This window comes from Pongo abelii, chromosome 8, assembly GCF_028885655.2.
Source record: "Pongo abelii isolate AG06213 chromosome 8, NHGRI_mPonAbe1-v2.0_pri, whole genome shotgun sequence".
In the NCBI taxonomy this organism is placed as follows: domain Eukaryota; kingdom Metazoa; phylum Chordata; class Mammalia; order Primates; family Hominidae; genus Pongo; species Pongo abelii.
Window position 1 is genome coordinate 13,456,551 of NC_071993.2, and position 25,087 is coordinate 13,481,637.

The window sequence follows — 25,087 nt, forward strand, 5'->3', positions numbered from 1 at the left end:
CTGACCTCAGGTGATCCACCCACCTCGGCCTCTCAAAGTGCTGGGATTGCAGGTGTGAGCCACCATGTGTGGCCTTTTCTGTTTCTTTCTATGAAGCTTTGATAGGCTTCATTACATGCAGTTTCTCCTAAGCATAAAACTCCCTCTGAAAGCAACACGACTTAGAAAGGACAAAAACCATGGAAATCGTCAACTGTGTGTTCAGTGCTGGATGTCATATTTAAAGACTGTGAAACATAGGGAAACTTACAGCACCTTCCTTACCCTGAATTCACAGACAAATCAAAGCATTTGGCATTGGCAGCAGGCTTGGATTCCAGGCAATTCCAGAACCTGTCTAGATGCCCATGGGAGCACCGTCTTACCTACTGCTTTACCTAATGAAGACCTTGTGTGATCCATCCACTCCCATCCTCATTCAAGACACAGAGATTTAAGCATAGATAATAGGATATTCCCAGGCTTCACTTTTAACAGGACATTGGTGATTTTCACTGTGCCCCTTGGCATATTTAATGACTGTAATTCATATGCGGATTCTTAATGAGAAAAATTTACAAATTACTGTTCAAAGTAAATTATGTTGTCTATGCAACCACTGCCTAAGCTTGAGGAAAAGGGTGGGCTGGATGTGCAAGTGAGCAACTCAAGGATATATACACACAAATATACACAAAAACACACACACAGACACGACTGGTATCTGAAGCGTCGATGTCTATGCTTGCTCTATTACCTAAAAATAAAGTGCAGCACAGTATAGCTATTCTGGTCTCTATACAATTAAAACTAAGATTGAGAACTCAGATATAACTCTTTTAAAGGGAATGCTAAATTCAGACTGAAAATGCCTGGCTCATTCATCTATAAACAGAACAATTTGAAACACATTTATTCATTATAAAGCATGCAGAACTTGGAAGACTATAATCTACTATTTTTAAAGACTGAGCCAAAAAGTACATATTGCTTATACAGTATTTCAATTTTTCTTGGACTGAAACACAATAAATACCTCAACACAGCCTGTGCAAATAAGCAGCTTCAATATTCCTTCAGATTATTCCCAGTCCCTGAATGACTGACTCCACCATGATCCAGCTGCCTCAGGTTGTATTCACTAATTCTGTGCGTTCTAACAGACTGTATTTTTGGATGCAACTATACTATGATTTACAGAAAACAAATCAGTATACCAAGATAAATACACTTCAGTGTGAAGTTTTAAAGCGCTACCAGAAAGTCAAATCGACTACTTACTGTCCACTGACTTTTTAAATTTTATTTTTTGTACAGACGAGGTCTCACTATGTTGCTTAGGCTGGTCTCGAACTCCTGTGCTCAAGTGATCCTCTTGTCTCAGTTTCCCAAAGTGCTAGGATTATAGACATGAGCCACCATGTCTGGCCTGTCCACTGACTTTTAAAATGTTCTACATAGATTTTGCCAAGAACTCCAATATTCAATGACAATCATTTGAGTCTTTATGGAGCTTTCAAAATACAGGTAATTTCTGCTGCCTTGCTGGGCCATAGCTCAGATGTGGGAAGTAAACAGAATGGTCAAGATTTGATCGGAATGGTCAGTAAGAGAATGGTCGAGGAAAAAATTCCTGCAAAATATGTTGCAAAAGGCTGGGCATGGTGGCTCACACCTGTGATCCCAGCACTTTGGGAGGCCAAGGCAAGCGGATCGTTTGAGCTCAGTTTGAGACCAACATGGCAAAACCCTGTCTCTACTAAAAATACAAAAATTAGTCAGGCTTGGTGGCATGCGCCTGTAATCCCAGCTACTCGGGAGGCTGAGGTGGGAGAATCACTGGAACCTGGGAGGCAGAGGTTGCAGTGAGCTGAGATCGCAACACTGCACTCCAGCCTGGCTGACAGAGACTCCGCCTCAAAAAAAAAAAAAAAAAAAAAAGTTGCAAAACCAGGTCCTCTTACTTTCCCTGCCTTCCTCTGCAACATTCCTTTTGAGATTTTTTTTTTTTTATTATACTTTTAAGTTTTAGGGTACATGTGCACAACGTGCAGGTTTGTTACATATGTATACATGTGCCATGTTGGTGTGCTGCACCCATGGTTCTGAAACTTTTTTGGCCATAGCCCCATGGGGTCCTTATTTAAGACATTCCCAAAGTCCCACACCCCAGAAATTCTGATTCTGTGAATCTGGAAAATCAGGGGCAGGAATGTTGCCTTCCAACACCCCGGGTGATTCTAACACAGGTGGATCTGGGCCACTATGCAATACTGGTTTTTTTTTGCTTGTTGAGACTTGAGTCTCAAAAGAGCTTGAGTTTGTTTCTTGAGACTGAGTCTCTGTCGCCCAAGCTGGAGTGCAGTGGTGTGATTGCAGGTTGCTCCCTGCAATCTCTATCTCCTGGGTTCAAGCGATTCTCGTGCCTCAGCCTACCCAGTAGCTGGGAATACAGGTGTGCGCCACCAAACCCAGCTAATTTTTGTATTTTTAGTAAAGACAGCGTTTCACCATGTTGGCAAGTCTGGTCTTGAACTCTGGACCTCTGGTCATCTGCCCACCTCAGCCTCCCAAAGTGCTGATATTACAGGTGTGAGCCACCATGCCTAGCCAACACTGCTTTAAATACAAATTCTTCCTCTTGGGATCATAAGACTTACACGGACCTCTAAGTACCCAACATTTTCTCTTTATAAACGTCAATCTTCACAAATATTATTTCCTTAAGTACATACTCCACTTAGCTCCCTCCTCTCAATAGGCCTGCCACTGAGGAAAACACCAGCTCTCACGGCACAGGCTACACTGAAGTTCAGAGTCAGTCATCGTTATTTAAAAAAAAAAAAAAAGCTCAACAGTAGGTTTATCTTACTCAGAGGTTTCCAACACACTTTATTTTGCAGACCACTCGTTTGTAGCTTTCGAGGACCAACATCTGTATCAATTCCTATAAAATGTCCAATCAATTTCAGTTCCGCAGCAGGCTCTTCCACACTGCGCACCATGCTTATGGCTGGAGGTCCAGTTACACATGCGTGAAGGCTGCCCTGCCCGCTGGTTCCTGGAGGAGGGCGTGTCCGAGTTAAAGCCTCTTCCAGGAGCTTGATCTTCCCAGGGGTCATTTCCTTTGGCAAGTCAGTTTACATGTGCAGCTTTGGTGCCTGTGAGCAGGAAGCACCAGAAACATGCAGGATGTGCTGCTTTTTCTCTCATGAAGATGGGCACTTGAGGATCCAGCGCCCTTGTGCTTAATGACAGGAATCCCTCCTCATTGCTTAGTAGGTTAAAATATAAGGAAGCCTCCACTTTACGAAACACAGAGAACACCTTTTTAGATTGCCTATTTATTCTAGAACTACAAAATTTAATTCAAGAAAATATAGGTCCCATGAAAGACTTAAAAGTTTTATAAAACTAAGATCTAGTTTTTCCCGATAAATTGTACTTTAGGCAAAACCCTCCCAACGCTTCTAAAATAATACTAAAAGGGGTATCTGATTATACAAGAGCAATTTAAAAAATTAAATATTTATTTGAATAACAAGTTTAAGTTCGAGCTGCAATGTTGGCAATGCAGGTTTTTAACACAGATCACAAAAAGCGTGCACAAAAAAGTACTGGCGCAAAGGACAAAATAATGCTAAGAATTAGGCTAAATAGCTGCTGATTTTAAGAAAACAAAAGGCCTGAAATCACTATACAAAATATAAAATGTATTAAACACTACCATCCACAGAACAGTCTTTATTATTGATTATATTTAAAAATTATTTGCGTAATTATATATTGAATTGTAAATGAGTATTATACATGAACCTCCATTCGGAAGGCAATTCCTTGTAGCACTATAGAACATCTAATTACATTGCAAAAAGTATCCTTTTTTGCTATCGATAAAACAGTTAATGGTATTACTGTAAATATCAGGGAGGCTACAAAAAAAGAAATAAGATTTCTTTTTTGTCTTCAAAGTGTTTTCCATGCAGTGAAGCACTTGCTGTGTTGAACTGAATGCACTACTGGAGAATGTTCTGGGCCCGAGATGCTCTTGAGACAAGACTAGGCTTTTCAAATCAAACACTCAAAGGAATCATGCAACCCTCTTATGACTGGGATACCGTCATGTGCCACTCACCAATGCTGTCTCTCCAGAAAACCATTCAAGACGCTTAAAAAAAAATCAGACTTATATGATAAATACACATAAAATGAAGACACCAACTGCTATTTGACACGACTACTGGTAATGTCTGTGCTATGTGAAAGCACCTTTAAAAAGAGCCTATGCGGCAAGAGATAAGTGTCTAAAGATTCAAAATGAATCAACAGTATTGGATAACAATATAATTCTCAACTCAGAAGCTGCCTCAAGATTAGGTGCATCTTCAGTTAATGTAACAGGAAAAAAAGGCAATGGATTTTATTTTATTAATTGTATCCACTTACAAACCGACCTAAGGTCACCCCGATGTGTAGACACAATGAGATTTTTGTTGTTTATAGTCTTTAATTGAAGTGATAAGGGAAATAGATCTATTTGAAAACAAAACCAAACAGCTATTTCTGTCTAGATTAAGAGGTGGCCCCGGGTGTGGGATTCACATTTTGAGTGGCCACTTGTGGTGCGACCTCGATGATCCGGGGTTTGTCTATGATTCTGGCTGTGCGGTTGCCCTTCTCTACAATCCCAATAATCCATGCTTGGTGGCCTTCACCATATTTGGGGGACTTTATCTCTGCACAGAACCGAGCTGCTTGCTCACGTGGTAAACAGATCAGAAGGCCGCCTGGCAAAAGAAAACAAGAATGACTGTTAGTGTTGACATGACAGCAGCTTCTCTGCCTCTGCTGCTTCTGCAGAGATCCAGCTTCCATCAACAACTTGCTGCCACCTATACGCAAGTAGCTCTTCGCATTCAACTAAGAAGCTTTTTTTTTGAGACAGGGTCTCACTCTGTGGCCCAAGCTGGAGTGCAGTGGTACAATCACGGCTCACTGCAGCCTCAATGTCCTGGCTCAGGTGACCCTCCCACTTCAGCTTTCCCAGTAGCTGGGATTACAAGTGTGCACCACCACACCTGGCTATGTTTTGTAGAGATGAGGTTTCACTGTGCTGTCCAGGCTGGTCTAAAACTCCTGGACTCAAGCAATCCACCTGCCTTGGCCTCCCAAAGTGCTGAGATTACAGGAATGAACCACCACTCCCAGCCTAAGAGGCCTGTTCTATGCTGTAATTAAGCAATTGCTAGTACACTCCTAACACACACACATATACACTCCAACCTTCAACTGTGAAAATGACCTATTTGTGAACCACATAACACTGTGTAGGGGTAAGGTGTTTGGGGCTTCAATAACCCATGTGGTAGCTATTTTTTCCAAGCTACACTGAAACAAATATTGACAAACAAAAGGGAACTTTTGATTCTCTACATCGACTCTCTCATTTTACCGAGAATGCTTTTTTGTATTTTTAGAAAATTTAAGACTCATGAAACAGTGTATGCCCCAAAGTATCTAGGTTCCAGGCTTGACTCTGTCATTATATCCAAAAGACAAACAGTATAAAATACATTAAAATAAACCTTTGTTGCTCTTTCCAGTAACTAGGCCAGAATTTTTTTTTTTTTTGAGACGGAGTCTCGCTCTGTCTCCCAGGCTGGAGTGCAGTGGCACGATCTCGGCTCACTGCAAGCTCCACCTCCTGGGTTCACGCCATTCTCCTGCTTCAGCCTCCCGAGTAGCTGGGACTACAGGTGCCCACCACCACGCCTGGCTAATTTTTTGTATTTTTAGTAGAGACGGGGTTTCACTGTGTTAGCCAGGATGGTCTCGATCTCCTGACCTCGTGATCCACCCGCCTTGGCCTCCCAAAGTGCTGGGATTACAGTTGTGAGCCACTGCACCTGGCCAAAATTTTTTATTTCTCTAAGTAGAAATAAGATGATGAGGAAAAACTGTAGTCTACTTCCACAAAATGTAAAAACCTTGTGGCTGGGCACGGTGGGTCACGCGTATAATCCCAGCACTTTGTGAGGCCAAGGCGGGTGGAACACCTGAGGTCAGGAGTTAGTTCAAGACCAGCCTGGCCAACATGGTAAAACCCTGTCCCTAAATTAGCTGAGCATGATGGCACACTCCTGTAATCCCAGCTACTCGGGCTGAGGCAAGAGAATCGCTTGAACCGGGGAGGCGGAGGTTGCAGTGAGCTGAGATCGTGCCATTGCACTCCAGCCTGGGTGACAAGAGCAAAACTCCATCATAAAATTAAAAACCTCCCATTTCTGAAGAAAGGAAACAAACTTAAATGGCTGGTAACATTCATCAATTCATTCAATTTCCATTCAGTGCCCAATTATGTGGCAGACACTGTCCTGGCCAGAGCCTGAACGAGCAGGGGAAAAAAACCCTGCCCTGTTGGAGCTTACTTCTAGAAAATGGTTTGTTTTCTTAAATGGGAGGCTGAAGGGTCCTCCATAAAGGCGGTGAGAGGCCTGGCGGAGTCCTGAAGTCCCCTCGCCACAGCACAGGTCGACGTGACCAGGGCTTTGTGGTCCCAGCACTGTGGTCCCTTGCCCTGGCCTACTACGGAATCTCCCAGGCAGCCTTCACAGATGCTGAGGCCCAGGCCCGCCTGAGATGGATCCCACCGTTTTTGGGAGGCTGGGGCTAGGCATGTGTATTTTTCTTTTTTTTTTTTTGAGACAGTCTCACTCTGTCGCCCAGGCTGGAGTGCAGTGAGGCGATCTCGGCTCACTGCAACCTGTGCCTCCCGGGTTCAAGCGATTCTCCTGCCTCAGCCTCTGGAGTAGCTGGGATTAAAGGGCACACGCCACCACGCCCCGCTAATTTTTATATTTTTAGTAGAGACAGGGTTTCACCATGTTGGTCAGGCTGGTCTCGAACTCCTGACCTCGACCTCCCAAAGTGCTGGAATTACAGGCTGAGCCACCAGCCCTGGCCAGCATGTGTATATTTAAAATCCTAACGTGATTCCACTCTTTTGCAGGTAGAAAACTAGAGTTCTAGAGGAAAGGAAATAGAAAAAGAGAGAAACTGAAAAAAAGGGAAAAATAGGGAGACTTAAAAGATGAAACAGTCAAGGTAAAGGGAACAAAGCGGGCAAAAGAAAAACGGCACTTTAGGAGGATGCGCCGTCCGGCTCCAGGCGGGCACGGGAACGAGCGATGGCAAGCCTGTAAGCCTGTGGCATGGCGGCCTCGGTGGCCGGCAGGCCATGCTGGAGTATCTGCCATGATGAAGAGGAGGACGTCTCACAAGTTCCGGACAGATGTGGCCACCAAATTAATGAGGAAACAAAAGGAGCTTAAGCTTAGAAAAATGATAAGGGATATAAAAGCTCCCTAGGAGTCAAACTACTGGGGCGTATGGTGTCAGACCTGCACTGCTGTCTGACAGCTCTCTCTACCTACGCTTGCTCCATCTCCTGTTTATCCTCCATTTATGTTTCCTCTAATAAATTATTGCACATCTAAGAAAAAAGAAAAATGGCAATTTAAAGACATAACATCCTATTGCATTCTTTTTTATTCTATATCATTCTTTTCTTTCTTTTTTTTTTTTGAGGCAGAATCTTGCTCTGTCACCCAGGCTGGAGTGCAGTGGTGCAATCTCGGCTCACTAACCTCTGTTTCCCAGGTTCAAGCGATTCTCCTGGCTCAGCCTCCCAAGCAGCTGGGATTAAAGGCATGTACCACCACGCCCAGCTACTTTTTTTTGTATTTTTAGTGGAGATGGGGTTTCACCATGGCCAGGCTGGTCTTCAACTCCTGACCTCACGTGATGTGCCTGCCTCAGCCTCCTGAGGTGCCAGTATTACAGGCAAGAGCCACCATGCCCGGCCCCTTTTTTTCTCTATCATTCTTAAAACAACGTTAGACATTTTCAAGGAAAAAAATATCACCTGTTCAAAGTAACCTAGGGGTATTACAGTTAATTTCAAATGCGATGCTTTCAGTAAAAACTGAATGCTGACTTATCTCCCTCATCATCATATTCTTGCATCAAAAAGAGCACAGGCCACTCAACTTCAACAAGGCTGCTGGATCCGCCCAGCATGGCGGGGACCAGACCCACTGGGAGGAGGAAAGGCGCCAGCTGCTGCGGAGGCCGAGGTCGGCAGCACGGAACTCCAACAGAGTGGCGGCCCACTCGGGGTGGGGTTGCTGCTTTCTCGCTGAGCCTTCTGTTAGCCTCACTATTTACTCCTCAGACACACCCAGCATCCTGTACCTGAAGTCTCCGGGCAAGTCCCGTGCATGAGGCCGAACATGTTTCCACAGGCCTTGCTCACCGCAGCCATCTTGGCCAGCACCGGGAGGTTGTGAATTACAAACGACACCTCGTTCCTCTGCTGCTTGGCCAGGTTCTGCGCATGGCCCAAAATCCCGAAGCCCGTGATGTCAGTGGCGGCGTGGGCATTGAACGTGTGCATGAGTCCTGCAGCTGGGAGAGAGAGGGGCGACTCTGAGAAAAAACACCTTTCCTCAACTCAAAAATCTTTTGTCCGCAATTAATCTGCAACTTCCTTACTTGTTAGGGAGATGACATATCGGAATAATGAAAACGCAATGTTGTAAAACCAACCAAAGACATAATGAAATTCCAAAAGTTCTTATTTCAGTTTGAGCCACCTGAAAACTATCAGAAGCTTCAATCAATAGTAATTTTCCAGTAAACTAAAAAAACTATGCAGAGGGATTATGATCTCAGTGGAAGGTAAACCTGCCAGGACCATCCTAAAACCAAAGAACGGTACTTTTTTCTTTTTTTGAGATGGAGTCTCACTCTGTCATCTAGGCTGGGGTGCAGTCGTACGATCTCGGCTCACTGCAACCTCTGCCTCCAGGGCTGAAGTGATTTTCCTGCCTCAGCCTCCTGAATAGCTGGGACTACAGGTGCGCACCACCACGCCCAGCTAATTTCTGTATTTTTAGCAGAGACAGGGTTTCACCATATTGGCCAGGCTGGTCTTGAACTCCTGACCTCATGATCCACCCGCCCTGGCCTCCCATAGTGCTGGGATTACAGACGTGAGCCACCACACCCAGCCAAGACCAGCACTTTTTAAGAAGGCCTTGCTCAATATCAAGGTACTCTCACTAAAGGTGAATTGCGTGCAAGTTTATTTTTCAATTTCCTCTTTTTTTTTTTTTTTTTTTTTTTTAAGAGACAGAGTCTTGCTCTATTGCCCAGGCTGGAGTGCAGTGGCATGATCATAACTCACTGCAGCCTCGTCCTCTTGGGCTCAGGCAATCGTCCTGCCTCAGCCTCCCAAAGTGCTGGGATTACAAGTGTGAGCCACTGCTCAATAATATTCCATACTACAGATACACTACATTTTGTTTATCCATTCATCCACTCACCTACTGAAGAAATGAATGGTTGCTTCCAAGTTTGGGCAATTATGAATAATGCTGCTATGAACATTTGTCTGCAGGCTTTTGTGTGAATGTAAGTTTTCAACTTTTTTGAGTGAATATCAAGAAGCACAATCGCTGCTTCATATAACATATTTAGTTTCATAAGAAATTGCCAAACTGACTTTCAAAGTGGCTGTGCCAGTTTTCAGTCCTACCAGTAATGAATGAGAGTTCCTTCCTGTTTCTCTACATCCTTGCCAGCAGTTGGTATTATCAGTGTTTTTGGTTTTTTTTTTGAGACAGGGTCTCGCTTTGTCACCCAGGCTGGAGTGAGGTGGTGCGATTACAGCTTACTGCAGCCTCGACCTCCTGGGCTCAAGGGATCCTCCCACCTCAGCTTTCCAAGTAGCTGGGACTAAGGCGCAAGCCACCATGCCCAGCTAATTTTTTGTATTTTTTTGGTAGAGATGGAGTTTCACCATGTTGCCCAGGCTATTCTCAGTGTTTTGGATTTTAGCCATTCTAACAGGCATGTAGTGGCACCTCAATCACTGCTTTAATCTACAGCTCCCTACTGACGCACGACACTGAAGGGTTCCTTTTATGCTTATTTGCCATCTGCGTACCTTCTTCCATGGTGTCTGTCAAGGTCTTTGGGCCATGTTTAAATTGAGTTGTTTTTTATTATTGAGTTTTAAGAGTTCTTTGTATATTTTGGATACCTGACCTTGAACAGGTATGTGTTTGACAAAATTTTTCTCCCAGTCTGTGGCTTGTCTTTTCATCCCCTTAACAGTGTTTTTCACCAAGCAGAAGTTTTTTATATTAATAAAGCCAAACTTACCAATTTTTTAATAGATAGTGCTTTTGGTGTTATAAAGTCATCACCAAACCCAAAGCCACCTAAATTTTCTCTGATGTTACCTTCTTCCAGTTTTATATTGTTGTGTTTTATTTAGGTCTACGACTCATCAATATGGTCTGGCTCTGTGTCCCCACCTAAATCTCATCTCAAATTGTAATCCCCACATGTCAAGAGAGGGACCTGGTGGGAGGTGATTGAATCATGGGGGTGGTTTCCCTCATGCTGTTCTCGTCAGGGTGAATGAATTCTCATGAGATCTGATGGTTTTGTAAGTGGCAGTTTCCCCTGCTCTTCTCTGTCCTGCTGCCTCATGAAGAACCTAGGTGCCTGTTTCCCCTTCACCATCTACCACGACTGTAAGTTTCCTGAGGCCTCCCCAGCCATGTGAAACTGCCAGTCAATTAAACCTCTTTCCTTTATAAATTACCCAGTCAGCCGGGCATGGTGGCTCACGCCTGCAATTCCAGCACTTTGGGAGGCCAAGGTCAGGAGTTCAAGACCAGCCTGACCAACATGGTGAAACCCCGTCGCTACTAAAAATACCAAAATTAGTGGGGTGTGGTGGCGTGCGCCCTGTAATCCCAGCTACTCCAGAGGCTGAGGCAGGAGAATCGCTTGAACCCGGGAGGCACAGGTTGCAGTGAGCCGAGATCGCTCCACTGCACTCCAGCCTGGGTGACACAGTGAGACTCCGTCTACAAAAAAAATAATAATAGGCCGGGCGCAGTGGCTCATGCCTGTAATCCCAGCACTTTGGGAGGCCGAGGCGGGCAGATCACGAGGTCAGGAGATCGAGACCATCCTGGCTAACACGGTGAAACCCTGTGTCTACTAAAAATACAAAAAATTAGCCGGGCACAGTGGCCGGTGCCTATAGTCCCAGCTACTCGGGAGGCTGAGGCAGGAGAATGGCGTGAACCCAGAAAGCGGAGCTTGCGGTGAGCCAAGACAGCACCACTGCACTCCAGCCTGGGCGAAAGAGCAAGACTCTGTCTCAAAAAAAAAAATAATAAATAAAAAAATAATAAAAATAAAAATAATAATAATAATAAATGAATAAATAAATTACCCAGTCGTGGCTATTTATAGCAGTGTGAAAACACACTTAACATTCATTTTGAGTTAATCTTTATGAAAGGTGTAAGATCTCCATCCAGAATAATTTTTTTCATGTGAATGTCCACTTGTTCCAGCACCATTTGGTGAAAAGACTCATTTCTCCAATGAATTGCCTTTACTCCTTTGTCAAAAATCAGTTGAGTGGCTCATGCCTGTAATCCCAGTACTTTGGGAGGCCGAGACAGGCGGATCACAAGGTCAGGGGTTCAAGACTAGCCTGGCCAACATGGTGAAAACCTGTCTCTACTAAAAATACAAAAATTAGCCAGGCGTGGTGGCGGGCGCCTATAATCCCAGATACTTGGGAGGCTGAGGCAGAAGAATCACTTGAAATTGGAAGGCGGAGGTTGCGGTGAGCCAAGATCCTGCCCCTGCACTTCATCCTGGGCGAAAGAGCAAAACTCCATCTCAAAAAAAAAATCAGTTGACTATAATATGGACCTACCTCTGTATTCTCTATTCTGTTCTTCTGATCTATAACTTTTTTTTTTTGAGACATGGTCTCACTGTCACCTAGGCTGAAGTGTAGGGGTATGATCACCACTCACTGCAGTCTCAACATCCTGGACTCAAGTAATCCTCCCACCTCAGCCTCTCGAGTAGCTTAGACTACAGGAATGCACCAGGCACAGCTAATTTGTTTTTTTTTTTTGAAGAGATGAGATGGGGTCTCACTATGTTGCCTAGGCTGGTCTCAAACTGCTGGACTCAAGTGATCCTCCCGCCTCAACCTCCCAAAGTGCTGGATTATAGGCGTGAGCCATTGTGCCTGGCTATAACTTTCTTACAAGTAACAACAAATTACAGAAAATTTTTATTTCCAAATGAATTGTTAAAAAATAGGTAAAAGATAATTGTGGTACATTTCTCTGGTAAAACATTATCTAGCCATTAAAAATTATGTGTACTAGGAGGTGGTGGCTCACACCTGTAATCCCAGCACCTTGGGAGGCCAAGGAGGGTGGATCACCTGAGGTCAGGAGTTCGAGACCAGCCTGGCCAACATAGTGAAACCCCATCTCTACCAAAAATACAAAAATCCGCCGGGCATGGTGATGCGTGCCTGTAGTCCCAGCTACTGGGAAGGCTGAGGCAACAGAACTGCTTGAACCTGGTAGGTGGCGGTTGCAGTGAGCCGAGATCACACCAATGCACTCCAGCCTGGGCGACAGAGTTAGATTTTGTCTCAAAAAAAAAAAAAAGTTTACTAGGATACATAATATGGGAAACATTAGTCATGTCAAAACAACAAAAGCAGGCACTCCAAATACATATACTTATACTAACCATTATATAGTGAAAACTTATACTAACCACTACTTTAAAACAACAATAGTAAATCACCAGCCAAACATGAAAAAAGTCCTGGAAGAATACATAAAAATGCTAGCCAGAGCTGTTTTGGGTGGAGGGACTATGGACAACTTTTTTCTGTACTATTTTCCATTTTCTAAAAACTTTTCTATAATAAGCATGTAATTCTTTTATAGTAGAAAAAATGTATAAAATAAATGGGGAGAGAAGACATATTAAAAAATGCTTTTTAAACATAGCGTGCCATTGTAAACTGTGGTGAACACTTTGGAAGACAGTTTGGCACTAACTATAAAAGCTGAGCCAGTACTGATCTCTTACACGTGCATCAGAGGGCTGGGCCGAGGAAGTCCATAGCAGTCGTCCCAGTGTGAAACAGGAGAGCAGAGAAGCCAGTGGAAAAATCAACACAGCAGTCAAAAGGAATCTACTACAGCTACATATAACAAGGAGACTCTCAGGAACAATGGTGGATAAAACAAGTAAAAAAAATGCAAAACTAATTTACTGCTTAAGAACACAGGGCTGTGCAATAAAAATATTCTAAAATGCAAGAAAATAAACACAAAATTCAGTGGTTACACTTAAGCAGGAACGCAGGGGATGGGTGGGAGTGGGAGCACCTCTAGGCTTCCAAGGTTATATTCTGGAAATAGCTCCAGTATATTAAACTTTCTAAATTTTCATTCTGAATGGTTTGCTTCCAAACCTTACATAGGTAACCCACACAAATGCTTTCTAGAAATAGTTCCTCTGGTATGTCAGAGGTTAGGACTTCCTTCTTAATGATAAAGCACTGTAAGTCAGGGACCATCTGCAGTGATCTATGGAACGCCAACCTGGTACCAGGAGAAGACGGTCTGTAGTCACTGGCCAAAAATCTGGCCACCTACCCTGAGACAGTATGTGGCCAGCAAAGCCTAAGATATTTACTGTCTTGGACCCCTGGGACTGAAGTGCCCTTCCCACCTGCCATACCTGTCCTGTTGAGCCTCGCCATGTTCATCATCGCCTCCTGGTAGGCCAGCTCTACATCTTCTTGGGTGACCACTAGTTTAATCTTATTCCATTTCTCAGGCTGATAATAGGAATGTAGGTGAGGGAGAGAAAGAGAGGAAAATGTGATTAATCTTTACTTCTAGCAACTGAGAAAAACAGCAACTTTTTCTTATTTAACTTCTAGGGACTTTAATTCAGAAAACTGAATTTTCCAACTCTGGTTTTTCTGTGGATAGTATTTTAGGTGTCCATTAGACCTGTCAGCATGGTATCTTTTCTCTTCTCATCCCACATTTCTGTAATCAAATGCTGTAATTTATTGGGTATGTGTAGCCTAGCGGGACACACAGCGGCACTGCTGTACATGCAGTGTAGTGTCCTGCTAGTGGAGAAGGGCTCCCCCATCCCTGACACTCCCTGCCTCACCTGCTTCCAGCTCCCTGCTAGCTCAGGCCTGGGAGGTGGGGCTGGAAGGCACCTCTGCGCAACATCCCCGCAATGGCCTTCTGCTCTGCTCCCCATCACAGGAGGAGGAGGGAAAAACTGCTAAAGAACATGGCAGCCTTAGAGAATTTCTCTACCCTGCTACATCAAGCTAAGATATACCAGCCTGATGAAAGACGTGCAATTATTGATTATTCTCTTTCAACTGTTTCTCAGGACTGGTAGTTTCAGATGATAGCTGTAGAAATTAAATGCACCATGATATGTGAGAATATACCCCGATCTTATTAATTTGTGAGTTCTTATGGCAATGAAGAAAACCAATCTTAAAGTATGACTATAGCTCACTGGAAAAATGACTCACGAGACATATCCTCATTATAGATAGATTCATTCTGCACAAGAGAACTATTTATCAAAATGTTCTGAGTTACTAATCAGTTTAAAAAGACAAAACTACCAAACAAAAACAACCAAAAACTGCATAAAACAATTTGAACTGTCAATAACCCTGGTTTTATTTATACCCCAAACACTACGCCTTCCACAAATTCTCCTCCATATTATTTCTTAGTGATGTTTAAGACATGAAAGACGAAGCTATCTCAGGGCCAAGTAAACAAAGCTAACCCCTTGCTGAGCAAATTCTTTACAGAAAAATCTTAAATCTCCAAGCTGGGGCTTACCTACTGCAATCAAGCATTCAATATGCAAAACTGTTATTTATTTATTATTTTTTTTTACTTGATTTTTTTAAATTATTATTATACTTTAAATTTTGCAAAACTGTTATTTAAAGAATATGAACAATTCCTAGGATTTCTTTAAGGACTTGACTAATATTAACTCCCTGGATATGAAACTAAAAAACCTCATTTCCTAAATCCTCCAACAAAAATTACCTGCAAACGTACCATTCCCCTCCCTCCCATCACAGCAGTGGTTTACTCACAATATCCAGCCACTGGTGCACAGCCACTGCCACCTGTGTCCCCAGGGGTTTTGTCAACACCAGCACGTCTCCTGGCACTGCATTGTCTGGCCTGAAGAAAAGAAAAGGGCACGTTCTAGTCAAACTAACCAAGGAGATGAGCTCATTGTTATTAACACAAGAGAAGGAATAATCTGTCAAAAATATATTTGCCTTTGCATTTACTTAAATTGAAGCCAACCACCAGCATGTATGGGACAGAGCCTTGCAACCTGCTACTGAGGCTATTGCTGGAACAAAACATTCAGCCGTCAGGCTGGACACAGCGGCTCATTTCTGTAATCCCAGCACTTTGAGAGTTCAAGGTGGGAGGATCACTTGAGCCCAGGAGTTCAGGACCAGCCTGGGCAACACAACAAGGACCCCATTTCAAAAATAATATATGTATTTTTAAAAAGAATGAAACATTTAGTCTTCGAATATTTCATCAGGCCCAGATTTCCCCTCGACCACATATGAGTGTGTGTGTAATTAATTTTCACTACAGACCCACTAGCATTCAAAAGCTTCTGAAACAGAGAGTGCTTCTTTATGATCACTGATATGCTAGAGACTCAGGACGGATTTTTCGGCCCAGGGGTTTGGTGGATTTGCAGGCAATCTGTGGGTCTAATGTCTTGGTGATTTCTGCCTCCAGGTTCTCAAACTCAGACTGACCGATGGTGAGTTTCCTACCTGGCACCCAGACGCCTTGGTGGTCCCTGTCTTAGAGACAGAAGGCAATACTAAAAAGGCACCTCTAAAAGATGACAACTGATGCCCCGAATGAAACATCTACCAGATTTGCATTCACACTACCAGGAAGCAGGTCTGAGAGTTGTGCGTTTCACAGCTTCACGAGCTGAGCTCCCGAATCGTTCCATTCCCTGATGCTGGCCTCCTTAGGTGCTCATCCAAGTCGATGAAAACAAAGCCAGGGCCACAGGCTTCAACACCGACACCCAGCTCCCCAGCTCAACCTACACCATTTGTATCCACTCTCAGCTTTGAAAAATAGAATTCTATGACTGTCTCGTTCTGTTGCCCAGGCTAGAGTGCAGGGGCGTGATCTCGGCTCACTGCAACCTCCAACCCTGGGGTTCAACCGATTCTCCTGCCTCAGCCTCCAGAGTAGCTGGAACTACAGGCTTGCGCCACCATGCCTGGCTAATTTTTGTATTTTTAGTAGAGACAGGGTATCGCCACATTGGCCAGGCTGGTCTCAAACTCCTGACCTCAGGTGATCTGCCCACCTCGGCCTATCAAAGTCTGGGATTATATGCGTGAGCCACTGCACCCGACCTTAATACATCAAGTTTTAAAAAGAGACGACAGAGAGAGAAAAACAGTTCAGGTGATATTAAACAAAAATCAACTTACATGATAAATTCATTGGGCTGGCAAACAGTGGTAGCGACTCCTCCCAGGACAATCCACGGGTTTAGTACTGTTTGGCCGCCCGTTACAGACGTTCCTGCTTCCTCAGCTGCGTCTTTAAAACCTTGGATAATCAGAGGCATCACTTTATCCCTTTCCTAGGGTTGAAAAAGGTACAAATAAAAAGTCAAAGAATTCTGTTCAAAACCCAGAAAAGGTTTTTACACTTACAGTTATAAAAGGAACCATAAAATCCTAAAGGAAGTCCTCAAAGTTTACAGACAGGGCAGGTTGTTAACCAAAGCTAGGGGCCAGGCATAATCGCTCACGCCTGTAATCCCAGCACTTTGGGAGACCAAGGTGGGCAGAGAGCTTGAGCCCAGGAGTTTAAGACCAGTCTGGGCAACGCAGACAGACCCCTTTCTCTACAAAACGTAAAAATTGCTGGGTGACCGGGCACGGTGGCTCATGCCTGTATTCCCAGGACTTTGGGAGGCTGAGGCGGGCAGATCACCTGAGGTCAGGAGTTTGAGACCAGCTTGGCCAACATGGTGAAACCCCGTCTCTACTAAAAATACAAAAGTTAGCCGGGTGTGACAGCATGTGCCTGTAATCCCAGCTACTTGGGAGGCTGAGGCAGGAGAATTGCTTGAACCCGGGAGGCAGAGGTTGCAGTGACCCAAGATTGTGCCACTGCACTCCAGTCCTGGGCACAAGAGTGAGACTTCATCTCAAAAAAAAAAAAAATTGCTGGGTGTGGTGGCATGTGCCTGTGGTCCCAGCTATTCCGGAGGCTGAAGTGGGAGGATGTCTTGAGCCCGGGAGGCTGAGGCTGCTGCAGTGAGCTCTCATCATGCCACTGCACTCCAACCTGGGCAACACAGGGAGATCTTGTCTCAAAAACAAACAAAAACAAAAACAAAAGCTAGAAAATATTTCACATTGTAATCATTTTATCCAATGCTGGAAGATGTTCTAGACAACAATGTAAATAAAGCCCAGACACCAACATTGTCTGGACTCAGTGCACAGGACCAGCCCTAGGTCTGATGACTGCTGGAAGCCAGCTGTCCAATGCTCCTTGAGAATCTCAAGACTGGCTTCTTAAGCACAGGTCCCCTGCCCTGGAGTAGGCATCCATCCTACCAAGGATTGGCTGCAGGCTATGAGTAATCCACACTGACAGAGCCTGCGCCAAGACCACCATGCACCACTGATGACTACAGCCCACGTTCGAGGGCAGGAAAGGGCCTACTGGAAACTCAAGTTTCTCTAAGGCAGGGCAAACTGTTGGGGGCTTTCGGGACAAAAACGAGTACCTGTCTATCTAAATAGGAATTCATCTCTGGTTCAAAGAACAGGTTCAGGCAGCAAGGGCACAGAATGCTAGGCAATGACACGGAGGCGTGAGCACCTGGTGGCCCTAGCCCGTCACCATCTACATCCACGACATCCCCAGCCACAGCAGAGGGGGTGCCCTCTAAGTGCCACGTGTCCCAGATCTGTAAGGCTGTGTCTGATTCACACTGAGGCACCATTACTATGGCCGAAACTTTATTTTAAAAAATGCACAGGTCAGGTGCGGTGGCTCATGCCTATAATCCCAGCACTTCGGGAGGCCGAGGTGGGCGGATCACAAGCTCAGGAGTTCGAGACCAGCCCGACCAACATGGTGAAACCCCGTCTCTACTGAAAATACAAAAATTAGCCGGGGGTGCTGGCGTGCCCCTGTAATCCCAGCTACTTAGGAGGCTGAGGCAGGAGAATTGCTTGAACCTGGGAGGTGAAGGCTGCAGTGAGCTGAGCTTGCACCACTACACTCTAGCCTGGGTGACAGAGTGAGACTCCGTCTCAAAAAAACAAAAAAAACACACACACACACGTCTTGGGCCGGGCACGGCGTTTCACGCCTGCCATCCCAGCACTTTAGGATGCCGAGATGGGTGGATCACCTGAGGTCAGGAGTTGAGAACAGCCTGGCCAATGTGGTAAAACGCCATCTCTAATAAAAATACACAAATTAGCCAGGTGTGGTGGTACACGCCTGTAATCCCAGCTACTTGGGAGGCTGAGGCAGGAGAATTGCTTGAACCCGGGAGGCGGAGGTTGCAGTGGACTGAGATTGCGCCACTACACTCCAGCCTGGGCGACAGAGCGAGACTCCTGTCTCAAAAAAAAAAAAAAAAAAAAAAAAAGTCTTGGTTTCAGTCTACCGGGAAGAGAGAAAGGGAGCAGGTGGCAGAAGTGAAGAGATGAATAGGCCAGGCTTTCTCATTTTAATTTACTGGTAACTGCCAAAAAGTGGAGAGCCAGAAGGAGTGCAGGCAGCCATATGGCCTGGGCTCCTCGCTTTCCAGATGGGAAACCAAGTCTAACCAAGGCCAGAGATGCCACCGAGACAACACGGACCAGGCAGCAGCCAGGTAGCTCCTACTTACCCTGTCGGTCATTTTATTACTGACTCCAAGGAGCATCAGCATATTGTCACACTCTGTGACCCCCATTGCATAGAGGTCGCTGAGGACATTGGCACACGCTATCCTGCCCTAGGAAGAGAGGGAAACATGAGAAAGGACGACCGGGGACTTTCCATCTGCAGAAACTGAATGAGCCATGGAGCGGACTCCACAGAGAACGTGGGGACTTTCCAGGAGTGGTAGCTACTGGGATGGGGTCCTCAGTTTCTATGATTTACAGACTGGCAACCTTTCCTGCATCACAGAGTCACCAGGCCATTCGTTTTTTCTGACATTCCTGTTACCATCTCTTTCTTGTGCAGAACAAAGAATGTACCAGTTTTTCTCCATTCTAAATTTTAGAAGTCTGCAATTTATTTAGATAGGGGAAGGGGTATATGTGCAGCGAATGAGGAGAAGCAAAGTTAGAAATGACAGTCTTGGGGGAAGAGCTATGGAGCGAAAACGCCTGCAAACAACTCTCCTAAAGAAAAGTTGGAAACAGCCACATATCCCAAATAGATTCTAAAAATGGCTGGCTTTAGTGGTTATAGAGAAGGAGATAGTCTTTGCGCACTTGGATTAAGAAATGTTTGCAGCTTAGGCTGGGTGTGATAGCTCACGCCTGTAATCCCAGCAATTTGAGAGGCTGAATCAGGTGGATCACTTGAGGCCAGGACAACGCTGTTTCTACTAAAAATATAAAAATTAGCTGGGCATGGTGGCGCACACCTGTAGTCCCAGCTACTTGGGAGGCTGAGGCATGAAAATCGCTTGAACCTGGGAGGTGGAGGTTGCAGTGAGCTCAGATTGTGCCACTGCACTCTAGCCTGGGCAACAGAGCAAGACTCTGTCAATAAACAACAACAAAAAAAAACGAAAAAAATTTTTGTAGCTTCTTTTCAAGGTTGTATGAGATAAACAGAAAAATCATCTTAAGAAACAAAAAAATACCCAGGGCAGAAGTCATATTGTTTTCAAAAGAAAAAGAGAAGCATTTCCTAGTAAATGATGTCATTTTATTAGGAACTTTAAAATACAATTCAACAGAAATGTGGTAATGAAGATTTTTTTTATTGCCACTGGAGATTTTTAAAAGTTAAGTTGCCCTTACCTAAATTTTTATCTTTTATAAACAATAAAGAGAAAATACAAATTTTCCTTCTGACATAAGGACAATCAAACTCCCAAGTGTTATCATTTCCAATGGCTGTTTAATTGCTTGCTTTACGCTTTCTTATACATTCCTGGAAGTCAGCAATGCAGCTCAACAACCATCTGTGGCCGCACTTTCAGTATCATCAAGCCAGTCCACGAGGCCAACAGGTGGTCTACAACTTGGACAAGCCAATTGCTAGTTAGGGGGGTGGTGATTTAGTGCCCCTTCTGTTCTGGGTGCTCTCATTTTAGGAGATGCTGGAAAACAATGGACTCTAGTTTTAGCCATCCCTGCCACCTGGTCATGTGGGACCTGGGCTGTGGCTTACCTGCCCAGTCTCAAGAGTATTGCTCCAGAGGAGAAAACGGACAGATGTGCGTAAGAAATATAGGTTTCCAATAATATGGTATTTGTCACTGGTACCTGAGGGTGAACACCCGCAACGTGGCTGCCTCATGATAAAGTCCCTACAGTGCAGCCTGATCCCACTGTCCTTGCCACACACGAAGAACACCTGGTATTTTATAGCAAACCGGATTTTCCTAGTCTCTCCACTGGCTCCTCCCGGGTGGCAGCGAATTGGGGTTAAAGGTTGGGTGGATCAAAGGGTGGCTGGCTGCAACTACACAGTGAACAACTGGGGAACACACTTCAGCAGTGTATCATCAGTAGCGAGGAACTTTAACTCAGTGGTCAGAAACCTACTACGTACAGCAGCACATCACACGGTGGTGGGTGTGCAGGTGGCTGGGTTGAGTGAATTAACCAGATATCTGAATTAATGTTTGAGGCATCTAATTGTGATGAGATACTAGCTCCTTAATTTCTTGAAGGAAACATTTAAGATCAGTCCTATTACAGAGGACAGTAACATCTCCAGCCTAAAACACAGGGGTGATGGACGTTACCAATGTCAAAGAAGGGAAGGTGCAAGAAAGAAGAAAATGACAAAAACCTTAGTCCATTGACACGCTACTAAACAAGAAGTGTTCTTACTCACAGCATGTACTCAGGTGCAACAGCAGCAGAGGGCCTTCCCTGCTTCCTCCCTAATTGCTTTATGCCCAGTGCCAAGTGTGGGCAGGGGACAGGCCCGACTTCAGCGACTGCAAGAGTCTGGGCAGGGTGGGACAGTATAGTCGGGATATAACAGAAATAAAACTAAAACCCCACAGATACATACAAAACCCCAGCCACAACCCAAACCAAACGAATAAGCCCTTCCAGTCACAAAAACACATCAGCTCACGCTTACCATCATGTAAGGGTCGTCTACTATCGGGTAAATGTAATCTGTGGTTTGAACCAAGGAAAGCCCACCGTGCCTCAAAGGAATGACACAAGTATCCATTCCAATGCCTGTGGAGATGGAAGTCATTAGCATCCAAAAATAAAACGGGAAAGCCATTTCATTTTATACCACCAGTGCTCTGAACAGGAAGAGCTCATAAGATACTTATGGAAACTGCAGGCTGCCAATGAAGCCATGTGTTTCCTATCAAGAAACGTAACTGAAATAAACGTGAAACATATCCAGCTTAGGATGGAAAATACCAATGAAAATGTTACTCTCAAGACTCAACTCCAATATGGCATAGTTTTAAATCCTTAATGATGCCTTGAATAAAAATCTTTTTCACTGTATGACTTTTATTATTTTACTGTATTACTGTAGCGTGTGACTGGTACCATATGCAATTTCTTTGAAGATGAGAATCCTATAAATGGAACTTGGGTTATCTTAACTACAGTTATTTTGCGTACATCTTTATAGACATTATCGTATTGTCTCATCAGAAACTATGTAAAATATTTTTACATTGAAAAATGCTATTATTACTTATACATTTTAGTCAAAAGTGAAAACGACACACACACAGATGAAATGAAAGGACAAATCCCAATCGACAATTCAACAGAAATTTCCAATCAAGCCTGGATATAAACACTCTGGCGTCTATGTCAGAGGAGTCCCAAGACCACCAGTAGTACTAAAGATAAGCTACTCCTTGTCTTGGAGATAAGGCTGTACTCCTTTAAAAATTAGGCATTTTACAAACTCAGACTAGCATTACCACCAAGAAAGCTGAACACAGTGAACAGCCCTACACCCCTCAGAAGGACACTCTTCTGTCCTCTTATGAGGACAGCTGTTCCTTGGTATCTGTGGGGGACTGGTTCCAGGACTCCCACAGACACCAAAATCCATAGATGCTCAAATCCCTGATTTGAAATGTCCCAATATTTGCATATAACCTACGCACATCTTCTCACATACCTTAAATCATCTCTAGATCACCTATGACACCTAATATGATGTGAATGCGACGTAAATATTTGTTATACTGTACTGTTTAGGGAATAATGACAAGACAAAAAAAGTCTATGCATGTTGAGATGCAACCATCCATTTCCTTCCCTGCATATTTTCAGTCTGTGGTTGGTTGAATCCCCCACGAGGATTCCGCAGATACAGAGGGGGACGCTGGACTTGCAGTCCAATAGCCAAAAGCAGGGAAAGAGCCAGAATGAGGACAAAAGGAAGCAAATTATGTGCCTGAATCTACCCTACAAATTCAGAATTTCAAACAAGTTTAAATCATATCTGAATCACACTACAACGACCTTTAATATTCTACATAAGTGAAAGAGCCGTGAAGCACTGCCTCACTCGGTCTCACGACAGCAGCAGACCTCACAGAGGCGGGTCATGGAGGCACCAGATCTTTCCTGCCGCAAAAATGAAATCACACTGAATAAAAAGCCATAGTCTGTGAAGACAGGCTGATTTTTTATTACACTAAATAACAAAGCAAAAACTCCTGCTGGAAGACCTCGCTTAGGGAATGGAGAAATGAAGTTCAGAATGGCAAGTTTCAACAATTTCAGGCACTGGATCAGTTTTCATTTGTTAGAGGAGAAGGTGTGCGATAATTCACGTAAACAGCCCATGGGCACAACCTCTCAGAAATCTGTCTCACCACACTCTTTAGCACCTAAATAGAAATACCACTCTTTAACTCAATGGATTCTCCCTAAATGGATAATTCTGACAACTGGTTATTCTGAGTATATTATTATTTACTTTGGAAAACAGTAAGAGGCAGTTTTCTTTCAGGCTTCCATTTAAACTGGAGGACTACTGAAAGAGACACTAAAATCGTTGCTGAATGTTAGCTTTAAATGTTCTTAATTTGAATAATCTTAAATTTGAATGACATATATTTGATTTGTAAAGCGCTTTATTTCGAAACTTAGCAAGTCCTTTGATCAGAGTAACTGGGGACTCTTGAGCACGCCCCTAGGGCTGAAAAGCAGCTCCATTATCCACCGTTTCTCTTTCACACCTGTGCCACCATAGTCTACTAGAATAGGGTCTGGTGCTCTCCAATGTGGTTGACACTAGCCACAGGGGGTGGCTGCACATCTGACAAACAGGTGCTGTAAGTATAAAACAGACACCTGATTTTAAACACCTAGTACCAAAAACCAACATCTCATTAATAATGTCTTATATATACATACTGAAAAGACATTTTTATATATTGTGTTAAATAAAATAGATTATAATTAATTCCACCTGATTCTTGTTATTGGGTTTTTAAAAATATTACTATAAATTGAAAATTACACATGTGGCTTGCACTGTATTTTTGGACAGCACTGGTCTACAGTGATTGGTTTAGAAATCACCAACCACATTTCAAGGAAGGAAGAGAGAAGGGGCGAGCCTCAGATGCCCACAGGCCTTGAAAAACTAGGGTTTCCAATGGAAAGACAGAGGGATGGTCCAGAGGGAAGGTAACTGGGAACAGAGGAAAATGCCACAGGTTTGGGGAAGCCTTAAATACTAGACTGAACAGTTTAGGTTTAATGACCAGGAGGCAATGGGCAATCTTGCTGGAAGGTTTTCAGCAATACTGACATCCTCCATCAGAAAGACAACCCAAGTTATCATAACACTACCCACCCCCAACCCCCCCCAACACCGCCCCCCGCAGCAGCAGCAATCACTACTTGATAGCTTAGGCACCAGGCAACAAATGTCTCCGGTTCTAAGGCACACTTCTTTTAACATTTCTTTAGTTAGGATGCATTTAGTAATCATGTGTATATTTAAAAGCTATTTTGGTTAACCCTTCAATTAACACCATTTTTGAAGCCAGAAAACATGACATTCAATTAGAAAAAAGTTAAAAACATAAAACAGGCCGGGCGCGGGGGCTCATGCCTTTAATCCCAGCACTTTGGGAGGCCGAGGTGGGCGGATCACTTAGAGTCAGGAGTTCCAGACCCGCCTGATCAACATAGTGAAACCCTAACTCTATTAAAAATACAAAACAATTAGCTGGGTGTGGTGGTGCGCGTCTGTCATTCCAGCTACTTTGAGGGAGGCTGAGGCATGAGAATCAGGCCTGGTGGCCTTGAGGGCCTGGGAGGGCCTTGAACCTGGGAGGCAGAGGTTGCAGTGAGCTGAGATTGCACCACTGTACTCAAGCCTGGGTGATGGAGTCAGACTCTTTCTCAAGAAAAAAAAAAAGACGGCCGGGCGCGGTGTCTCACGCCTGTAACCCCAGCACTTTGGGAGGCCGAGGCAGGCAGATCACAAGGTCAGGAGATCAAGACCACTGTGAAACCCCGTCTCTCCTAAAAATACAAAAAATTAGCCAGGCATGGTGGTGGGTGCCTGTAGTCCCAGCTACTCGGGAGGCTGAGGCAGGAGGATGGCGTGAACCCGGGAGGCGGAGCTTGCAAGGAGCAGAGATCGTGCCATGGCACTCCAGCCTGGGCGACACAGCGAGACTCCGTCTCAAAAAAAAAAAAAAAAGTTAAAAAAAAAAACATACAGCCGGGCACGGTGGCTCACGCCTGTAATCCCAGCACTTTGGAAGGCTGAGGTGGGTGGATAACCTGAGCTCAGGAGCTTGAGACCAGCCTGGCCAACACCGTGAAACCCCGTCTCTACTAAAAACACAAAAAAATTTAGTTGGGCGTGGTGGCATGTGCCTGTAGTCCCAGCTA

The 25,087-nt window shown here is 44.3% G+C and overlaps 1 protein-coding gene across 4 annotated transcripts in view; it reads right to left on the reverse strand.

Moving 5' to 3' along the window:
* Positions 1-2,841: 2,841 nt before the first annotated feature.
* SEPHS1 (selenophosphate synthetase 1) overlaps positions 2,842-25,087 on the reverse strand; it is a 28,029-nt gene continuing 5,783 nt past the window's right edge. Inside the window, exons 3-9 of one of the 4 annotated variants that reach the window (XM_024252934.3) lie at positions 21,321-21,424; positions 18,889-18,996; positions 16,454-16,608; positions 15,056-15,146; positions 13,639-13,738; positions 8,233-8,439; positions 2,842-4,766 (exon numbers count right to left, since the gene is read on the reverse strand). In XM_024252934.3, the coding sequence (XP_024108702.1) occupies positions 4,552-4,766; positions 8,233-8,439; positions 13,639-13,738; positions 15,056-15,146; positions 16,454-16,608; positions 18,889-18,996; positions 21,321-21,424 (980 nt within the window). In that variant the 3' untranslated portion in view covers positions 2,842-4,551. 4 annotated transcript variants of the gene reach the window in all.